Source organism: Lutra lutra, chromosome 5 (genome assembly GCF_902655055.1).
Source record: "Lutra lutra chromosome 5, mLutLut1.2, whole genome shotgun sequence".
Taxonomy (NCBI): domain Eukaryota; kingdom Metazoa; phylum Chordata; class Mammalia; order Carnivora; family Mustelidae; genus Lutra; species Lutra lutra.
The window spans coordinates 96,965,914-96,983,996 of NC_062282.1; the positions used below are offsets into that span (position 1 = coordinate 96,965,914).

Sequence of the window (18,083 nt, forward strand, 5' to 3'; positions counted from 1 at the left end):
AGCCTTGCTAAAGAGTTGCTGACAGACGCCCCAGCTGCGGAAAGCTGCCGTTTGACGCTCCCCGTCCCTGGCTTGCACGACCTTTCCCCTAGTGCTCCTGCACAGTCAGGAGAAGACAGCCTCTCCATTGTGTTCCTGTTCCTCCCCAGCTACTCGTGTAGCCCTAGGCAAGAAAACGAAAGGAAATCTCTGGTTTCATAAATCACAAGTAGAGTACTTATTATTTGTAATGAACCCAACATTGATGTCATTGATTAAAGCCGTCTTAGCTATTAATTACCTGTCCCTTGTCACCAGGGAAATAGGTCCTGACTCTTCATAGTCAGTGCTGGTTGGGATTTTAGAGAGGAGCAGGAGGCAGAGGGCACCCCTCTCTGCATAGACAATTAATATAACCAGGGGATACTGAGTAGACACTAGGGCATCACAGAAAATGAAATCAGAGTTGCAAAGGAAATTTTTGATAGATGTACCCAAGGAATTTCCTTGGCCTTTTGTACAAGATGTAGCTTTTTGAGAGAAGGGTAAGGATGTTTCTGGTGCTTTTAAACCTACTGAACAAAATGACTCTTGGCCCACCCTGCGGAATTCCAGCAACAGTCCTGAGTTTTGAATAGGTAAAAATTTAACTGGATATTGTTGAACATCCATGTGAAAGAAAGAGCCCAAGATTTAAAATGAAAACATAACAATGCACAGTATTGTTTGGCTTATTTGAAGAAGCTGACATTGACCATTTTATATTTGATAGGATAGAAAAAAACCATTATCACCCTTGGATAGTCAGTTTCCCTTTACTTCACATCTTTCTTCCATGAGATAAGGCTGCTGTTGCTGCTTTAAAAAAAAATAAAATTTAAATGAGCATTAGGTGTTATATCCAACTGATAAATCACTGAATTCTACCTCTGAAACTAACATACAATATTTGATAATTGAATTTACATAATATTTTTTAAAAAACAGACTATTTTTTAGAGCAGTTTTAGGTTCACAGTGCAGTTGAACTGAAAGTACCAAGAATTGCCATATACCCCCGACCATGCCTCCACAACACCCTCCCCATTCCAGCACACCCATCCAAATACCCTCCCACAAGGAATATCCCCCATCAGAGCGGTCCATTTATTAACAATCGATGAACCTGCCTTGACACATCATAATCACCCCAAGTCCGTAGTTAACATTTAAGGTTCACACCTGGAGGTGTATTCTGTGGGTTTTGACAAGTATATAATGATGTTGTGTATACACAATTAATTTTGAGATATCTGTTTCACAATTTGTGGAGGCCTCTGAAAATGCTACATAAATGTGATGATTGTCCGTATGTGTGTTTTGTTGTATTTCATCTGTGTGTGCACGTCTTCTCTAACTAGGCTACAGCTCAGATGGAAGAACGTCTGAAGGAAATTATCACCAGCTACTCCCCTGACCACGTACTTCCTCTAGCAGATGGAGTGCTTAGTTTCACTCACCATCAGATTATTGAACTGGCTCGAGATTGCTTGGATAAATCCCACCAGGGTCTCATCACCTCACGATACTTCCTTGAATTACAGCACAAATTAGATAAATTGCTACAAGAGGTATGAACCACATACCATGTAAAGTTTTCTGATTCATTTTGCTTTTCCCCTGAAAAAAGAGAAATTTCACGAGTGCATTTGCTTACACTTTTTAACCGTGAGATAGAGTTCATATTCGGAGGGAAGCGAAGAAGAAGAAAAAACTGATTGCTACTTTCTATAAATTGATTGTCGTCATCATTTATAGTAATAGAAAGTTAATGTAATAACCTTTATAGGAACCTCAGGATCCAACCATCTATGGCTCTGGGATAAGTGGATTGTGAAGGATTTTGAGGCAGTGATTTTTCCCCCCACCCCCAACCATAAAGTTATAGATTGCCTGAGTACGTGTGTGTTATTTGAGGATGCTATCTAGTCCTAATATCTGAAAAAGCTAAATGGAAAACCGCTGGCTTCTTCCAGGCCTGTGTCCTATTAATTGACCTGCACGTGGTATTGGGCAGTAAATGGTAACTTATATTTTCATTAGTGTCAGTTCCTCTTCTAACGAAATATCCAATTTCCAAAAGACAGATAAACATAGGGCCTGCCTGAGCCAACCCCTTGAATGCTTAGCTCCTGATAACAGCCAGGACAGGAAGGAATGTGTATGGTAGAATGCAATTAGTGTATATATTGCTCTACTGACTGAAATTGATCAGCCACAACCTATAAGTAAAACCTGTTTAGCCTATATATTCGGTATTGTAGTTCTCTACCTCACAGGGCAGAAGCTATGCCCATGTCAGCATGATTGTACGTGTTTTTCTCTAACCATGAATATGTAAATAATTGCGTGGACCTGAAGGAAAATACTAGCATCCTAGTTTTCTGGAAATTATCTGCCCCAACTGAGTTTAGTTCTGGTGAGATCTCTCTCTGACCGACAGCCACTATTTTTCTTTTCTTTCCCATCCCAACATCCCGACAGAGTTTTCTGTACTTTGTTCCCATTACTCATATTTCAGCCTATCGTGGTCCATTAAGGCACTGTTTCTCACCATATTTTAGGGCTGGTAAATACGATGTTTTTGGGTTTTGGTGTTCATTTCCAATTTGTCTTGCACCTATTCTTCCGCATCTTAAAATGAAAATAAATGTATAGGAAAATGATCGTGCATTTGGATGTATAAGCAATGTAAAAATATAAGAGCTGCTAAGTGCTTACTCTCAGTAATTTTACTCACGTCATCACAGACTGATGGCTCAGGGACTGCCTGCATCATAGGCTATAGTGGCCATGTGGGCAGGGATTTTGTCTGTTTTGTGCATCTAGAATAACGTCTAACTCATAGGAGTACGCTTGTGGAGTGAATGGCTTCTGACCTCCTCTCACTGAACTCATTGAAGTCCATTCTCCTCCTTACTGTCCTATCCACCGCACATTCTCTCAGAGCAGCCTGTTTAACTGAATATTATTAGATTTAGCAATACTAAAGTTTTCCCTTTCTCTCTTGCTAACCCCTCCCCCTCCTTTCAAGATATTCTTATTCTTGGTACCTCTGTTTCTTCTCTGCTTCTTCCAAGGGCTCTTCTAACTTGTGTTTTCTAGAAGTTAGCTTTCCCATATCTGATTGGTGGCCCACGGCTCCTCCCCACTTGAGATATCTTGTTGGCTATCTTAAAGACCCATGAACTCTAATGGCTTCCATTCTGCATCTCAGATCAGCAGCTCTCCCTTAGATTTCAAATTCATGTGTCTGCCTGGCTGTTGAGTATCTCTCCACCAAGGCGGTAATCCTAACCCCCACATTCTTGCTCCTATGAGGCTATAAGAACATCTATCTAAGAGTCTTCAGTGACTCCATTCCGCCTACAAGTAAAAACCCTAACATGGCCCATTGAGCACAATGCATTTTGTAATGATCTGTTTTGGGATTTCACTTAAACAGCATGAGAGGGCTCTTTGAAAGGAGAGGGGGCTCAGAGGGAGAAGCAGGGTCCCTGCTGAGCAGGGAGCCCAATGCGGGACTTGAGCCTAAGACCCTAAACTCATGACTTGAGCTGAAGGCAGACGCTTAACCAACTGAACCACCTAGCCGCCCCAAATAGTGCATTTTTAAACAGAAGAAGCAGATAAGAGAGTATCTGTATAGTCAGCTTCTTTGAGATACTCCTGTAATTCTACATACATGTCCCAGAATATTACTAAAATTACTAGTTTAGTCCTGCCTTTTTCATTCCTTCAGAAGCTTTCTCTGAAAAGGATAGAATCAATGTCCAGAGTGATTTGCTTTGAAATCTGCTCCCAGTGGGGTTCCTGGATGGCTCAGTCAGTTGGCCATCCAACTGTTGATTTCAGCTCAGGTCCTGATCTTGGGGTTGTGGGGTCAGCCCCACACTGGACTCTGCACTCAGCATGGAGTCTGCTTGTCCATCTCCTTCTGCCCCTCCCTCCTGCTCATACTCTCTCTTTCTTTCTCTGTATCTCTAAAACAAATAAATAAAATCTTTAACCCCTCCCCCACACACACTGAATTTTATTTCTGTTTAACAGACCTGGCAGATTGTTTCATGGCAGTTATTAAAAAAAAAATTCATAGCTTTCAAAAATCATGTGAATGCACCATATAAGAGACAAAAATTGTTGATTTTGAGGTTGCCTGGGTGGCTCAGTTGGTTAAGTGTCCAACTCCTGATTTCAGCTCAGGTCATGATCTCAGGGACCTGAGATGAAGCCCTGTGTTGGGCTCCACACTGGGTCCAAGCAGGTTGGGAGCCTGCTTAAGATTTTTTCTCTCCTCTCCCTGCCCCTCACATGCTCTCTTTCTCTCTCTTTCTCAAAAAAAAGTAATTAGTTAATTAATTGTTGGTTTTTAGGAAAATTTGTCTTTTCAGCAGAGAAGCATGTATATTTGTGGTATGAAGAGCAAGTTTTGGTTATGAATAGGAATTTCTTATTTATCTTCACAGATAAACATTTCCTTCAGTCCTTTTTTTTTTTTTTTTTCCTTGTGGGAAAATTGAAACAGTCTTCAGAATCGCAACAACAGTGTCCTTCCAGGGTTTGGAGCTAAACAGTCACAGGGGAACTTGTGCCTTTTAGATGGAGTCTTATTGTGGGAATTGCCTTGGCCTTCCCCAGGATGCAATTGTTGTCACTTCCCAGCTGTGGCATTGTGTGCCTGCAGGGTATCTCCTGGCTACTTTCCCCATTGTCAGTTTTTTGCAGACCCAGGCAGGGTCCCCCTGCGGCTTTGAACAGCTTGATTTAACTGATGTCTTTTTAAAGTCCCCAGGTCTAGGTCAATTCCAGATGAATGCTTTTATGTCTCCCTGTGTTTTCTCTCAGGTGTATTTTGCCAAAGAAAATACTATACATAGGAAACTATAACCTACTCAAATATGGGTCTCAGTATTTTTTATAGCAGCCAACACTTAAAATACAAACACAGGGTATCCATTAGTGTTGGCGCTTGCTGTTGGCAACCTGGAAACTCTCTCTTCTCGTGCTAACTGTGTGATTTTATTTGGTGTTGTCTTAACAAAACTCCCTTCCCAATACTGTTAGTAGATAAAATGTTGTTTGAGTTAACATTACCCATTGTGTGTTTTGGCCTTAGTTACAGCTGATAATTCTTAGAAGTAAGAAGTAGGAATGAACTGATTATTTTTACAGTTTTAAAATGGAATTTGTGTAATCTAAGCTAACTAAAGATTTTTTAAGATACAGAGTTCTTTTTTCTCTTTGAAGAGTTCAGCAAAACACATTCGGGCTTTTTAGATTTTCTTTATATTCCTGAATTTGTAAAGCAGTAATTAGTACAGTAAGAGGAAATTCTGTATGTAGCCCACATTGTCAATCACGAAGTTAGGTGGCTTTTTTGTTTCATCTGTAAGATTTTCTGTTTAGTTTTGATTAAGAAGAAGCTATAAAGAAGGCATATAACCATGCTTCTTGGCATTCGTTATCTCTTCCAAAGTCTCTCTTTGGTGTAAAACAAAAATTGGAAAGAAAACCTAAGGCAGTTTAAATATTACATATAACTCCTTATACATGTCTTAACATCCCAACTGATTGCTAGGACCTGTAGTTGTTGCTACAAGTTGCTTTTTTTTAAATGCATTCTGTTCCACAATTATTCACCAGCGGTCATTTTCCCCTGTGTTTTTTTTCTTTGAAATGTTGGCTCTTTTGCTTTAACCTATATATGTTTCCTATACCTACATTTTGGAAAGTTACCTTTGATTTGATGGCTTAAAATTCGTAGACCTGTTACCACTAAGTTTAATAATTTTTCACAGATTTAGTCTGCCACTTCTTTTCATGAGAGGATTGGTTCTTAGAATAAAGCACCTTCAAGAATGATTTTAAATAATTATTAGTATGTCTGTGAAATTATGTTCTATTGTACCAGCATCTTCTTGATGTGTGTTTTTTTAGTCCTTAGAGGAAAGTAAATCATGACAATTTAAAAATTATGACAGCCTTAAAGTGAGTTGGCATAAAAGTTTACATGTTTAAACTTGTACAACTTTGGTTTTATGACTGCCTTGATACTGATTTACCTCATTTCTTCAAGAAAATATCATTGAAAATTTAAATGATTCAAACTGAGTTTTATTCTCAGGATATTTTTTGTGCTTGATGAGGCAGCATGTAACATAAAATTTAAAAAGATGGAAAGTCAGTTAAATTTTACTGAGTTGAGTGCCTAGGTATTATTTATTCAATATATGAAACCAAATTTGTATGTGTGTGTCTGAGTATAAATGTTATCCCCCTAACATTTGAAGTAAGCAATGCACGCTTCTTACACATTATAACATAGTGAATTTATAAGCTAATTGTGGTACACATGTAAAATCTATTTCATAACATAAATATGTTAAATGCCGACAATAACAAAAGCAGACCTTCACTATATTAGCCATTTCATACTTCATTTTGCGACATCTGGCAAATCAAGTCTCCTTATCTGCCCCTCACTCCACGTGTACCATGGGCTTAATGTGTCATAATCTGTTAATCTCTCCATCATTCATGGTTCACATTGAGAGTTTCGATGTTTGATTTTTAACACAGAATAAATCAAAGTTTTACAGATGAAATTTAGCTAATAGAGCCATTTTGTAGATAAAGAAGTTTAATGGTGTCCATTTGTGAAGCGATAATGTTTGCTTATCAATCCTTGAAAAGTATTTTCTAAATCACTTGATTTTCAAATATTTGCAATTATCTGGTTAATGTACTTGGCTGATTTCCTTTTCCATTTAGTAGAGCAACCCTGTCTCACCTTTCTTTTCGTTGCTTTCTCACAGGCTCATGATCGTTCAGAAAGTGGAGAATTGGCATTTATTAAACAACTAGTTCGAAAGATCCTAATTGTTATTGCCCGCCCAGCTCGGTTATTGGAGTGCCTGGTAAGTTGCCCCTAGATGGAACTCCATTATTTATTGTTAACTGTGGGAAAGCAGTGACCATCAGAAACCTCCAGTTTCATTTGGCTTCAAAGACCAGAGTTAAATGGAAAGAGTCCACAGGAGCTACAACTTGTGAATGTTTATGAGCACATCCCCATGTAATTTTGTTTTCTGGTTTTAAGTAAAAATTCTAGGACTTGTGCTGTATTGAATGATAATCATATCACATTCTGTTCGAAGTGGAAATATCATCGTGAACTAATGGGCTTAATCTTATCTCAGCACCATTACTGTGTGACAGCTCATTTAAAACACTTGCTGGGCCTCACTTTTTTGGAGTTGGCAAGATGCAGAGAGAGGGAAATCAGAGAGAGGGTTTATCATAACCTGCAGTTACTGGTATTTGTTCTTAAAATGCGGCACGTTAGAAACAGATGCTCGGCAGCAACCCACTTGGGAGAGTATAGTAGCGTCCCATATAGACTGGAAGAAGAGAAACTTTCAGGGATGAGTTCATTTTGTCCATTATATTGTCCTTGATCATTTTCCTACTTTACAATTTTTCTTTCATGTAATTTTGGCTGAAATTTCAGTCCACACTGTGAACAAATATGAAGCTTTGAAGATAAGACTAGTTTTTTTTTTTTTTTTAAAGATTTTATTTATTTATTTGACAGAGAGAGATCACAGGTAGGCAGAGAGGCAGGCAGAGAGAGAGAGAGGGAAGCAGGCTCTCCGCCCAGCAGGGAGCCCGATGCGGGACTCGATCCCAGGACCCTGAGATCATGACCTGAGCCGAAGGCAGTGGCTTAACCCACTGAGCCACCCAGGCGCCCCGATAAGACTAGTTTTAAGGGACTTAACATAGTATCAGCACTCACTTTTAAGTTCTGCTTGCCATTAAAGTATTGGTAACACTCCATGCAGTATGGGTTTTCAGAATGATACATTCACACATATACATATAGGGTGGTATTGCTAGGGTTTTGTCCTTATTTTGATTAACATGCATAGCTTTTTATAATAGTGAAATGTTCACAAGCCCCATAAATATATACCAATGCACAGTGAGTCATGTGAGAGGGGAAATCTTGAGGAAACGGGGAGGGGCATGGTGGAGTAGGTGTTTCCATCAGTCGCCAGGACCCTTAGAACCACAGATTCAAAAGCACCATTTGGCATTGTCTCTGGAAGGATAAAGGGGAACAAATACTCTGAGAGAACCATGTGACTGGCAAACGCAGGCAAGAGGAAGTCTCATTTTGTACTACGTCTCCCATTGTACTTTTTTTGAATTATGCACCACATGTTTGTACTTCCTGTATTTGTTTCATTTGGGGGGAAAATAGCATTTAGCATTAAAACTTGTTTCTCTGGACAGCCACAGATATGCTAATAGAAGATTTTGCCTTAAAAGAGGAAATGAATTTTTTCAGTAATCCCTCCTCACCAGAAGTGAAAAAGTAAAAGTATAACCTTTCAGGGATAGAAACAGGTGAACTTAAGAGTAGAATTGAAAATGTTACTGTTCTCAGCACTATTAAAGCTCAAATGAAACTGGAGCTTCAGAGTTTGAGGGGTTGGTTTCCAACCAGTGGTCTTAGGCCTGCTGTTTCAGGCCTACGCTTTGTGTCATTGTAGGTTTCTAAAAAGGGCGCTGAGTGTATATGTTGGTTTTGACTTTCCTCCATTTGCAGCGAGATTTTTTTTTTACATGGCCTTTAGAAACCCTTGAGTGATTCTTAGGTGAAATGCTGATATTCTAAAGTTGTCTAGTTGGGGTATTAATCAAAATGGGAAACATCTTGAGGGGATAAAATCTAGGAAATTTAACTAAAAATAGCCTCTGTGGTTTAAATCTCCAAACATAATTGTATATAACAAGTAAACCCATGACGTCGATTTAGAGTGATAGAACTCTAAAGGTTTTTATTACATCCTAGAAGTAGCAACCAAAGAGAATAAAATACATAGGCAAAATGTGCTACCAAATTTTAAAAATAGACACAGGTAATAGCATTAGTTTTGTAATTTTGTCTTTCTTAATCTTCACATTTCATGAATATTAACTTAATTTTAGAACGTACTGACAAAAAATGGTAATTTTGATATTTAAAAAAAATACTTTTGCACCCTTTTGTACTAATGGAGTTTCCTGCAAAACCTTTGAGAATATGGATTCTAATGCATTACTCCTTTTGAGGCTGTTTATGCAAAGAGAGAAACTGAATCTTCTGGATGAGATTTTGGATTTAAAAATTTTACTAAAAAAAGCATTATTTGAATTTTAGACATGTTCATTTTCAATAAGATAGCAATAGGATATCTCCAAGGTTGCATTTTAAGGAAATTGGAAGTGGTTCCTCTATGAGTTACCAAGGACATGCATGCATTGCCTTAGAATGTGAAAGCCTTCACATATGAAATAAAAATTGCGTACTTTTTAAAAAGTCATTTGCTTCCTTCCTGCATAAATAACCCGCAAATGTGTATATTGAGCAAATTTTATTGTGAGAGGAATTTATGTAATAAAACCTCAGAGAATTTTGGCTCAAATAAGTATACATCTGTGTTTGTCTTCTGCTAGGAATTTGATCCTGAAGAATTTTACTACCTATTGGAAGCAGCAGAAGGCCATGCAAAAGAAGGACAGGGTATTAAAACTGACATTCCCAGGTACATCATTAGCCAGCTGGGGCTCAATAAGGATCCTTTGGAAGGTACGTACCTTGGTTGGGCTGACTTTTCACTTGACTGTGCGCTACGACTTCAGACAAGAGCTTAGCAAGTCTTTACTTTTTCCACATGATTTAGCTCCGTCTGTTGAAAAGTACAAATTTGGGGAACCAGTTGTGCTTTGAAGAAAGAAAGCAGCCCTTCACTATAGGGTTCACAACTCACTACGTTGAGTCCCAAAGAGCGGGTGAACCTGACCCATTTTGTGTTCTACCTAGAGTGTGGGGCTAAGGCCTTGAAATCCCAGAGGTCTGTCAGCCTGACAATACCACAGCATCCTGAGAGGGTTCAGATTACAGACTTCTCTGAGTATTTTTTCTCTTGCAAAGCTCAGTAGGGTTCTTCTCAAGTGTACTTTTAATTTTGAAGATGTTGCTAAAGAAATTAATTATAATTAATTTAAAAGTGACATTTAAAGTAATTGGGGAGTAATGCAACTGATGATAGATTTAGACGAGGCACAGTGGTGGTAGGTAGATTTTTGCATGTAACAAAAAATTGTGAAAAATGGTAATATACAGGAAGGCCAGTGAGGGGAAAATGTTTCTGAAAGCTTACAGGTCTAATGTTATTAAATACACAGAAGACTAAGCACCTTATTAGTGGTTTTTTAAAAATCTAATACCAGTAAACTACTCCTCTGCCCCCAACCCTTTCCTTCTCTCTATTATTTGGATTAGCCTTTAAAACACTTAAGTTACATACCTCCTAGAAAGAGTCAAAAGCAATCAAAGACTCCTTCATTCGAAATCCTCTTCCTGGTTCTTAAAATTGAATTTGCAAACAGCGTTTATCTTGCTCAATTGTTTGTAATGATGGTAACTGTTGGCACAGATATTTTCCCATCTAAAGCCCGGGAACCTGCTGCTCTCTGCCCTGCTCTCCTGTTTTCCCCCGCTTTGTTTGCTCTTACGGCCATCGGATCTTTGCTTCCAGTGAAATGATGCATGCATTCCTGGGAGATAATGCCAGATAAATTTATATTGTCCTGAAAGCAATACCACATCAGATTCATCACTTATCAGAGGCTGGTGGCTGCTTTTCCTGAAAAGTTCCCTGGGGAGAGATTTTTTCCCCATGGCTTTTAAATTACCATCTTTACCTTTTTGAATCATGAGTCTTCAGAAATGGTTTAAATCAATGAAATAAAAAGGGCAGATGTTTAATGGTATTTAGATGAGTTTTAAAAATCTCTTCAGGCATTGCAAAACGATGCCTTAGCTTTCTGCTTCAAAAGCTGACTCCTGGTTCCATTCCATTACTACTCACTGCTTGCAAATAATATGTATTTCCCAGATAATAGTTATTTAGCAGAAATCCTATTTAAAACAGCCATCTTTTAATTTTTTTTTTTTTATGAAAATAATTGGAGTGGGGAGGCTGTCAAAGTATATTAGAGTGACTGTTCACACTGGTAGAGTTGAGGTTGGTTCAGCCCTTGAACTGTAGAGCGAGTGGGCTCTTTGCAGTTTTCTTAACCCGGCAGTAAAGATCACTGTGGGCTGAACTTTGGTAGGTGAATCATCTGAGGCCCATTTATGTGCCTTTATAGAGACTCTAAAAAAAAAATCTTAATGGTGATCTTGGACAAATTTTGAGTTTAGTGATACAAATTTATCTCTGGGAGTCTTGTTTTTAACTCTTGACACTTCATATTCTTGATTCCGATCTCACGGTGATTTTTTATCTCTTTGTTACCCCTTAACATGCCATTATTTAGACTCTCATCTACATTTATTACCCCTTCTTGTCAACATTTACACTAACAGACCTACAGCCTGAGCTTTGAAGGTTGGGGGTAAGGGTGGGGAGTGGAAAAGCTCAGGTCTGCACCCTGGCCCCAGCCCTGTGGGCCATGACCTTGACCCTGCAGCTGATGAGCCTTTGTGCCTCAGTATTCTTTCCATAAAACCAGGGAAATGGGACCTATTTGTAGAGTTGTTTTTAGGATTATAGGAGTTCATCTCTCCCCCCAAGATGCAGTAATGCGTAATAAATTTTAGGTACTGTTGCTCTTTTGTTTAAAAGATATTAAAATCCATCTTATCCTTAAGAGTCCCTGAGAGTGAATACATTTGCGCCCACCTCCCAGTCCCCCAATCTAAAGTACCCATCATACAGGAAGTTGACATCGCTTGAATGACACTAAGAAATTTGTACTGAGCTCATTTTTATTTTTGAATTTCCCCTACTGGTAAATTAGGAAAGTTAGTGTCAGTCTTCAGTTATTTTAGATTCTGGAGTTTGTTGGTTTTTATCCGAAGACAACACTCCAGTGTTGTTTTGCTTCATATCTTTTATGGGTAATCTCTCCCAAAAAGGATAATGATATTTCTAAGAATATGAATACATGAAATGAGAGTCTAAGGACGACTTTTAGATGCATACAAAAATAGGTAACTAAAAACTATAACTTTTGCATAAGTTACTATATATATAATTTAGTATACATGTTCAACTTTGAAAAATTAGAAAATGTAAGTACCTATGATCTTACCACTCAGAGATAACTAACTCCCCGTCAGCATTTTGGAGAGAATTCCTTCATGTTCTTTTTAATTAAACACCTTTTTTTCTTTAAAAATAAAAATTAAAATGAACAGGGACGCCTGGGTGGCTCAGTGGGTTAAAGCCTCTGCCTTCGGCTCAGGTCATGATCCCAGGGTCCTGGGATCGAGCCCCTTATCGGGCTCTCTGCTCAGCGGGAAGCCTGCTTCCTCCTCTCTCTCTCTGCCTGCCTCTCTGCCTACTTGTGATCTCTGTCAAATAAATAAATAAAATCTTTAAAAAAAAATTAAAATGAACAATTAAATGAATTAGGTTTCTTTGTTTACTTATATAGACTCAGAGATGCATCCCATTGTAGACTGAACAGTTAAATGCCATTTTCTTTTTCTTTTTCTTTTTCTTTTTTTTTTTTTAATTTTATTTTGGTTTTGTCTCTTTTAACTAGCCCGCCAGGATAGTACTTAAGCTGGTGTCAGGCATGTGGCATCCAGCCCAGGATTGACTAACTTACAGGATGTAACTAATAATCATAAATAACCATCAATATTAAGTGAACACTTCACTTTTGTTAGTCGACATGCTAAGAGCCCTACAGGAATATCCTGTGTCATACTTACAAGAAACTCTCAGACATGAATACCTTGTTCCCATTTTACAGAGGGGAAAGCCTGTGGGTGAAAGGTCCCTAGGATGTGCTGATCATGGTGATGTGCTGAGTCTTTCTGTTGTCCAGCCCCTCTCAACAACTACTACTTTGTTTGTGAAAAATTGCAAATTCTTCATGTACTAGGCAGGGGATATCGCTCAGTGGCTGCGAAGAAACAGAACGAGGAATATTCAACCTCAAGTTGAGGATCATCTCTGAGCTGTAGTCAGCGCGTCTTCGATGCCTGTCTGAGCCTGGGAAGACGTGCCTCTCTTGAGAACCCGATGATAAGAACAGTTATTACATACACACCCCTGCCCCCCCAACCCTAAGTTTGTGTTGGCCAATCAGTCCTGCTAGCTCAAGCAGAGGCCCAGCTCTGAAGTACCTAGGATCTAGGTGTTCGTGAGAAATAGGGTTCCAGGGAAGGGCATGTCCTGAACAATTTCCAGAATGTCAGTTATCAGGTCTTGCCATTTTTGATTTAAGATTTTCCCATGGGTACATTGAAGTATAGAGTAATGTTTTTTTTATTTTTTTTTTAGTATTGAAGAAGTTACTTCTTGTCTAGTTGAAATTGTCCTATTCTCTTAAACCTTGTTTTGTTTTGTTTTTTAAATTTAGAAATGGCTCAGTTGGGAAACTATGATAGTGGGACAGCAGAAACACCAGAAACAGATGAGTCAGTGAGTGTAAGTATCTTTCTCGATGAAATACGGTGTTGGTTTTTCTGTTTATCAGCTTCTGGAGATTTGCAGTGTGTCAATAACTTTATTTCTTCCATAAACATGTGTTGTGCTTCTATGTGCAAGGCAGTAAGCATATAATTTTAGCCCCTCTTTCCAAAGAGAGAGAGATTAATAAAAAGAAACCATACACAAAAAATAGAAATTTTAAACTCGAAGAAGATGTACAAAGAAAAAGGGCCCTGTGCTACTAAAACATAACATTGACAGAGAGTGACCTCAGTCTTCCCAATCCAAAAAGATCTCCTGAGGAAATGGCCCAGGAGCTGTGGTATGAGAAGTTACTAGGGTGAGAAGGGCATGGAGGGAACATTCCAGGCCCAGGGCACAACCTGCACAAAGACTGTGTCACAAGGGATCAGAGTGCATCTGAGGGTAAGGGCAAGGAGATCCAGGAGAGACTGGAGAGCTGGGAGCAAAAACCAGACATAGAGGTCCTTACTATTCATCTTTGTCAAATCTTTTCTTTCAAAGAATGGTGGGAAGCTATTGAACTTGGGAAGAAATGTATGTGTTTGTGGGGTGGGGAACAGATGAACAGGAAGATGACCCAGTCAGAGTTACAGCTTAAAAACAATCTTACAACGGCAGTATAGATCACAGATGGGGCGAGGGGGGGCAGATAGGGGTGACCATGGAGAAGCCACTCAAGAGGCTTGGCAGTGGCACAAGGAAGAGTTCTGGGATATTGGTGCCATTGTCCCTAATTGTGAACACCAGAAGGGGAACCAGGCTGAAGCAAGTTGGGGGTGGTCAGGAAAGAGAGGCAGCTGTGTAGCTTGGGGGCTAAGTCTCTAGAGTAAGATGGCCTGGATTTGAAAGCTGGCTGCATCTCTCACTAACTGTGGGCATCTTCTCTGTGCCTCAGTTTCCTCTTTTGTAAAATAAATATAAAAGGTGACAAAATAATAAATGAGATAATTTATGTGAAATGGTTAGATCAGCAACATTACTACATGCTAAATAAATGATAGTTGTTAACTTTATCCTAATTATAATTTTGAATTTTATATTACATTATATATATTATATAATTATATTATAATTTTGAATTTTGAATATAATATAATAATAATATAATAATAATAATAAAATTATAATGTTATAATTTTGAATAAGTGTAAACTTAAGTTTTTTGGGGACATTCAAGAAGAGCCATCACACTAGCATCCGTATACATGGTGTGGGATCTCCCGGCACTTGGAGGGTTTTTGGTGGAGTTCTGAATGGGGTAGGAGTCATCCGTGGGCATGAATGAGGTCCCCTGGGTGGAGAAGAGTTAATGAGACAGGTGGGCCTTGGACAGGATCTTTGAGTCCAAAGCTACAGAGCCCCATCAGAGTGGAATGGTGAGACAAGTGAGTGGTTCCAGTCTTGAATTATGTCCTCTGAGAGAGGGCGTTAGCAGTGATGACTAGACCCCAGGGCCCGTGGCCAGAAACCTAGGTGAAATAGAGAAGAAGAAGAGTGGTTTGGTTAAGCAACACAAGAAGCCCAGAGGCCACTGCATGGCCCCTGAAGTCATCCAGGATAGTGAGAGAAGCATAGAGGAAGGTGGGAAGCTGGGTACCCAGGTCTTCCTTCAATAAATGGGACAGTGTGTCAACTGATGACAGCATCCAGTGGGGGAGGGTGACAAACACCTCAGACTCATGGGGTTTCTTCCACAATTACAGGAAAGAACTCTGGGGGCTCTGCAGAAGGAGCAAAGAGGCTGTCCATGCTCATCCTCTCAATCCTAAGATATGTGGAGTATGAAAGAATATTTCCAAAACAAACAAACAAACCCATTTTACTTATTATTACCCTTTGAACTCAACTTTTTAAAGAAATGTCTTTTTGAGAATAGATATCTAAACCATGGTAAGACTAATGATGTGGAAGTCAGGAGAGGCACGCATTGCCTTATTGTTGCTGACTCCCTTTTCCAAATAAGAAGGGTTGCCATGAAGGACAGACATCCTCTGATCAGTGACAGAAATGCTGCACCAACTGTCCTTCCATGTAGAGCCACAGTGGCCCCTTTCTGTTCTGACTGAAATTAGAGTTAAGGTTTGACGTTTTGGACTTAATTTCAAAACTTGAAAAGATTGGGATGAGGCTAGCTTGAATAGTTTACAGAGGTAAATTCAAGTTGGAAATTTTTTTAAAAGATTTTATTTATTTTTTTGAGTGAGAGAGAAAGAGTATGAGCAGGGAGAGGGACAGAAGGAGGGACGCAGGCTCCCCACTGAGCAGGGAGCCCAATTTGGGGCTCGGTCCCAGGACCCTGAGATCATGACCTTAGCTGAAGGCAGAGGCTTAACCAACTGAACCACCCTGGCGCCTCCAAATTAGAAATTTTCAAAAGCTTGGTGCCTTTGTCTCCCAGAAATGGGGGTTCACTTAAACTAGACTGAGGCTCCGTCATGAGAGGCAGTCTCTCAGCACCGCCCTGCAGAACTCAACTTGAAAGCTGTGTGCCAGCTTCCTTTGGCTCGAATACTGCCCTTCAGCAGATTCAACACCAGAGCATAGAATGCAAATGTTATTTGTGGTACTATTAAAACCATTTTCTTAAATTCTCAACTCTCCTAACTTCCTTATTTTGTTTCCAAGAGCTCTAATGCTTCCCTGAAACTTCAAAGGAAACCTCGGGAAAGTGATTTTGAAACGATTAAATTGATTAGCAATGGAGCCTACGGGTGAGTAATTCAAGAAAGCTCTCTATTGTATTTTAACACACCTGAGTAATATATTCTTCGCATTTATCCTGGGCCAAATAGACATCATTAGGGATTTGAGTTTTCAGTTCATTGCTCCTCTACTGGTGGGTATAATATGCAGCCCGAATCGTTTTTCATTTAGATACTCCATCAAGAAAGCCTATCAAGTGACCTGGAGTTATTTTAGAGGTATGGAGGAGACTTTATAAAGTAAAGGTAAATTTTTATATATACCTGTTTCTGCTTCCTTTATTATGCCCTTTGGGTGCAGAAATACCTGATTCTTGGTCGTATATATGCATACACACATTTCTATCTAGATATATATATATATATAAAATCTATATCTCTGAAAACATGTAAATTCATATATAGCATCACTACTTAAGAGTTAGCTGGTACTTCCTCTCTGACCGCCAGTCAGTCTGGTGAGAGGACTCATGAGAAGACTGCTTGAAAATTTAAAGCAGTATATTTCCCTCAGTCTTTATATTATACCAGCGTTGTGTTTTGCTTTTCAGCTGAAGTCCGTGTTCTAATCTGGTCACATAAACGATGCCCCCTTCTTGCTTCATATTTAGAGACACAGGGTTTTCCTCTCAGGGCGTAGGAAGGGTCAGTGGTGACGAGATCCTGCTGAGTTACTAAGAAACAGTTAGGAAGGGTAATTAATACACATCCCGTGTCCTGATCCGTTTTAGACAGCCCAAGAGCTCTAGTTTAATTAAGTATTAATCTCAATTCCATCTGTATATGGAGAGCAATAAACAATCCCATAGACATTTATTGCCATTTATCACACAGATGAGCAGATGAGATAAAGTGATTTTTGTTATGCCACAAGGGATGTTTCTCCTTATGACTTTTTTTGTCTCTAATATTTTCCACACCATTAACTTCGTGAAGAACTTAAATAGTTGTGAGTCCTTTCTGTGCTTCGCTGATTTATTTCCAGGATTATCTCAAATGGTATATTTCTTGATGTGGCTTGTAAATGTTTTCTGATGTCCTATTTTCACAACATTGTCTTTCATTCAAGGGCCTCGTGGAAACTTTATCCCCTAAGAAAATTGATTTAGCATACAGTCATTTGTGAGTTTTGTTTGTTTCTTACTTGGTTGTAGTTCCTGTTGGTTCTTGAGATCCTCTGAGGATTTCTTCTTTCATTAGGGAAAAAAAACGGGTCTTTGATTTAATGGGTCTCCGGGTTGGAGCACTGATATATTTTATTGGCAGTGGAATTCTAGAATAAGATGATCTGTGAAGCACCACTTTTATCAAATTTGGGCATATATCTTAGCAGTATTTGGAGTTCTAATTGGTTGAGTAAACTCATTTGTAGTGCAATTAAAGCGCTGTCTCGTAGATGAGGTATATCACACTTCGGGGACTGGTTGGGAATATACAAGAAGTTAAACAAGCTGTGAATTAGTAAACAGCCCGGATGCAGGCCAAGTCATTAATGGGCTGACAAGCTGCCTGCGGGAACTTCTGCCCAGCAGCCAAAACTTCTTTCCCTCTTTTGCTCTCCTCAGATTTAATCTCCCATTACATTTCTGACAGATTCCCCCTTCGTTTTAATTCTTTTTAATTTAAAATCCGAATGGCCCTAAACCCATTGGTCTACCCAGTCAGGATGCTGACGGCAGGCTTACAGAACCTGGCTGAACACCGGGATGCTTCTCTGGGTGGATGAACTGAGGCTGTTGGAGGTTTCCTTGGCGTTTGTGTTAAAGTCTGTCCCTCACCTTGGTGGCTTCGAGTGACCTTGATTCTGCGACTTGGTGAAAATCGCCTGTGCTGGAAA

General features: G+C 39.3%; 1 protein-coding gene across 13 annotated transcripts in view; it reads left to right on the forward strand.

Annotated features, from left to right (window-relative positions):
* MAST4 (microtubule associated serine/threonine kinase family member 4) overlaps nucleotides 1-18,083 on the forward strand; it is a 568,037-nt gene that overhangs the window by 504,419 nt on the left and 45,535 nt on the right. For all 13 annotated transcript variants that reach the window (XM_047728882.1, XM_047728886.1, XM_047728883.1 and 10 more), the window contains 5 exons: nucleotides 1,380-1,589; nucleotides 6,834-6,935; nucleotides 9,523-9,655; nucleotides 13,450-13,517; nucleotides 16,170-16,255. In XM_047728882.1, the coding sequence (XP_047584838.1) occupies nucleotides 1,380-1,589; nucleotides 6,834-6,935; nucleotides 9,523-9,655; nucleotides 13,450-13,517; nucleotides 16,170-16,255 (599 nt within the window). The remainder of the gene's footprint in view (nucleotides 1-1,379; nucleotides 1,590-6,833; nucleotides 6,936-9,522; nucleotides 9,656-13,449; nucleotides 13,518-16,169; nucleotides 16,256-18,083) is intronic.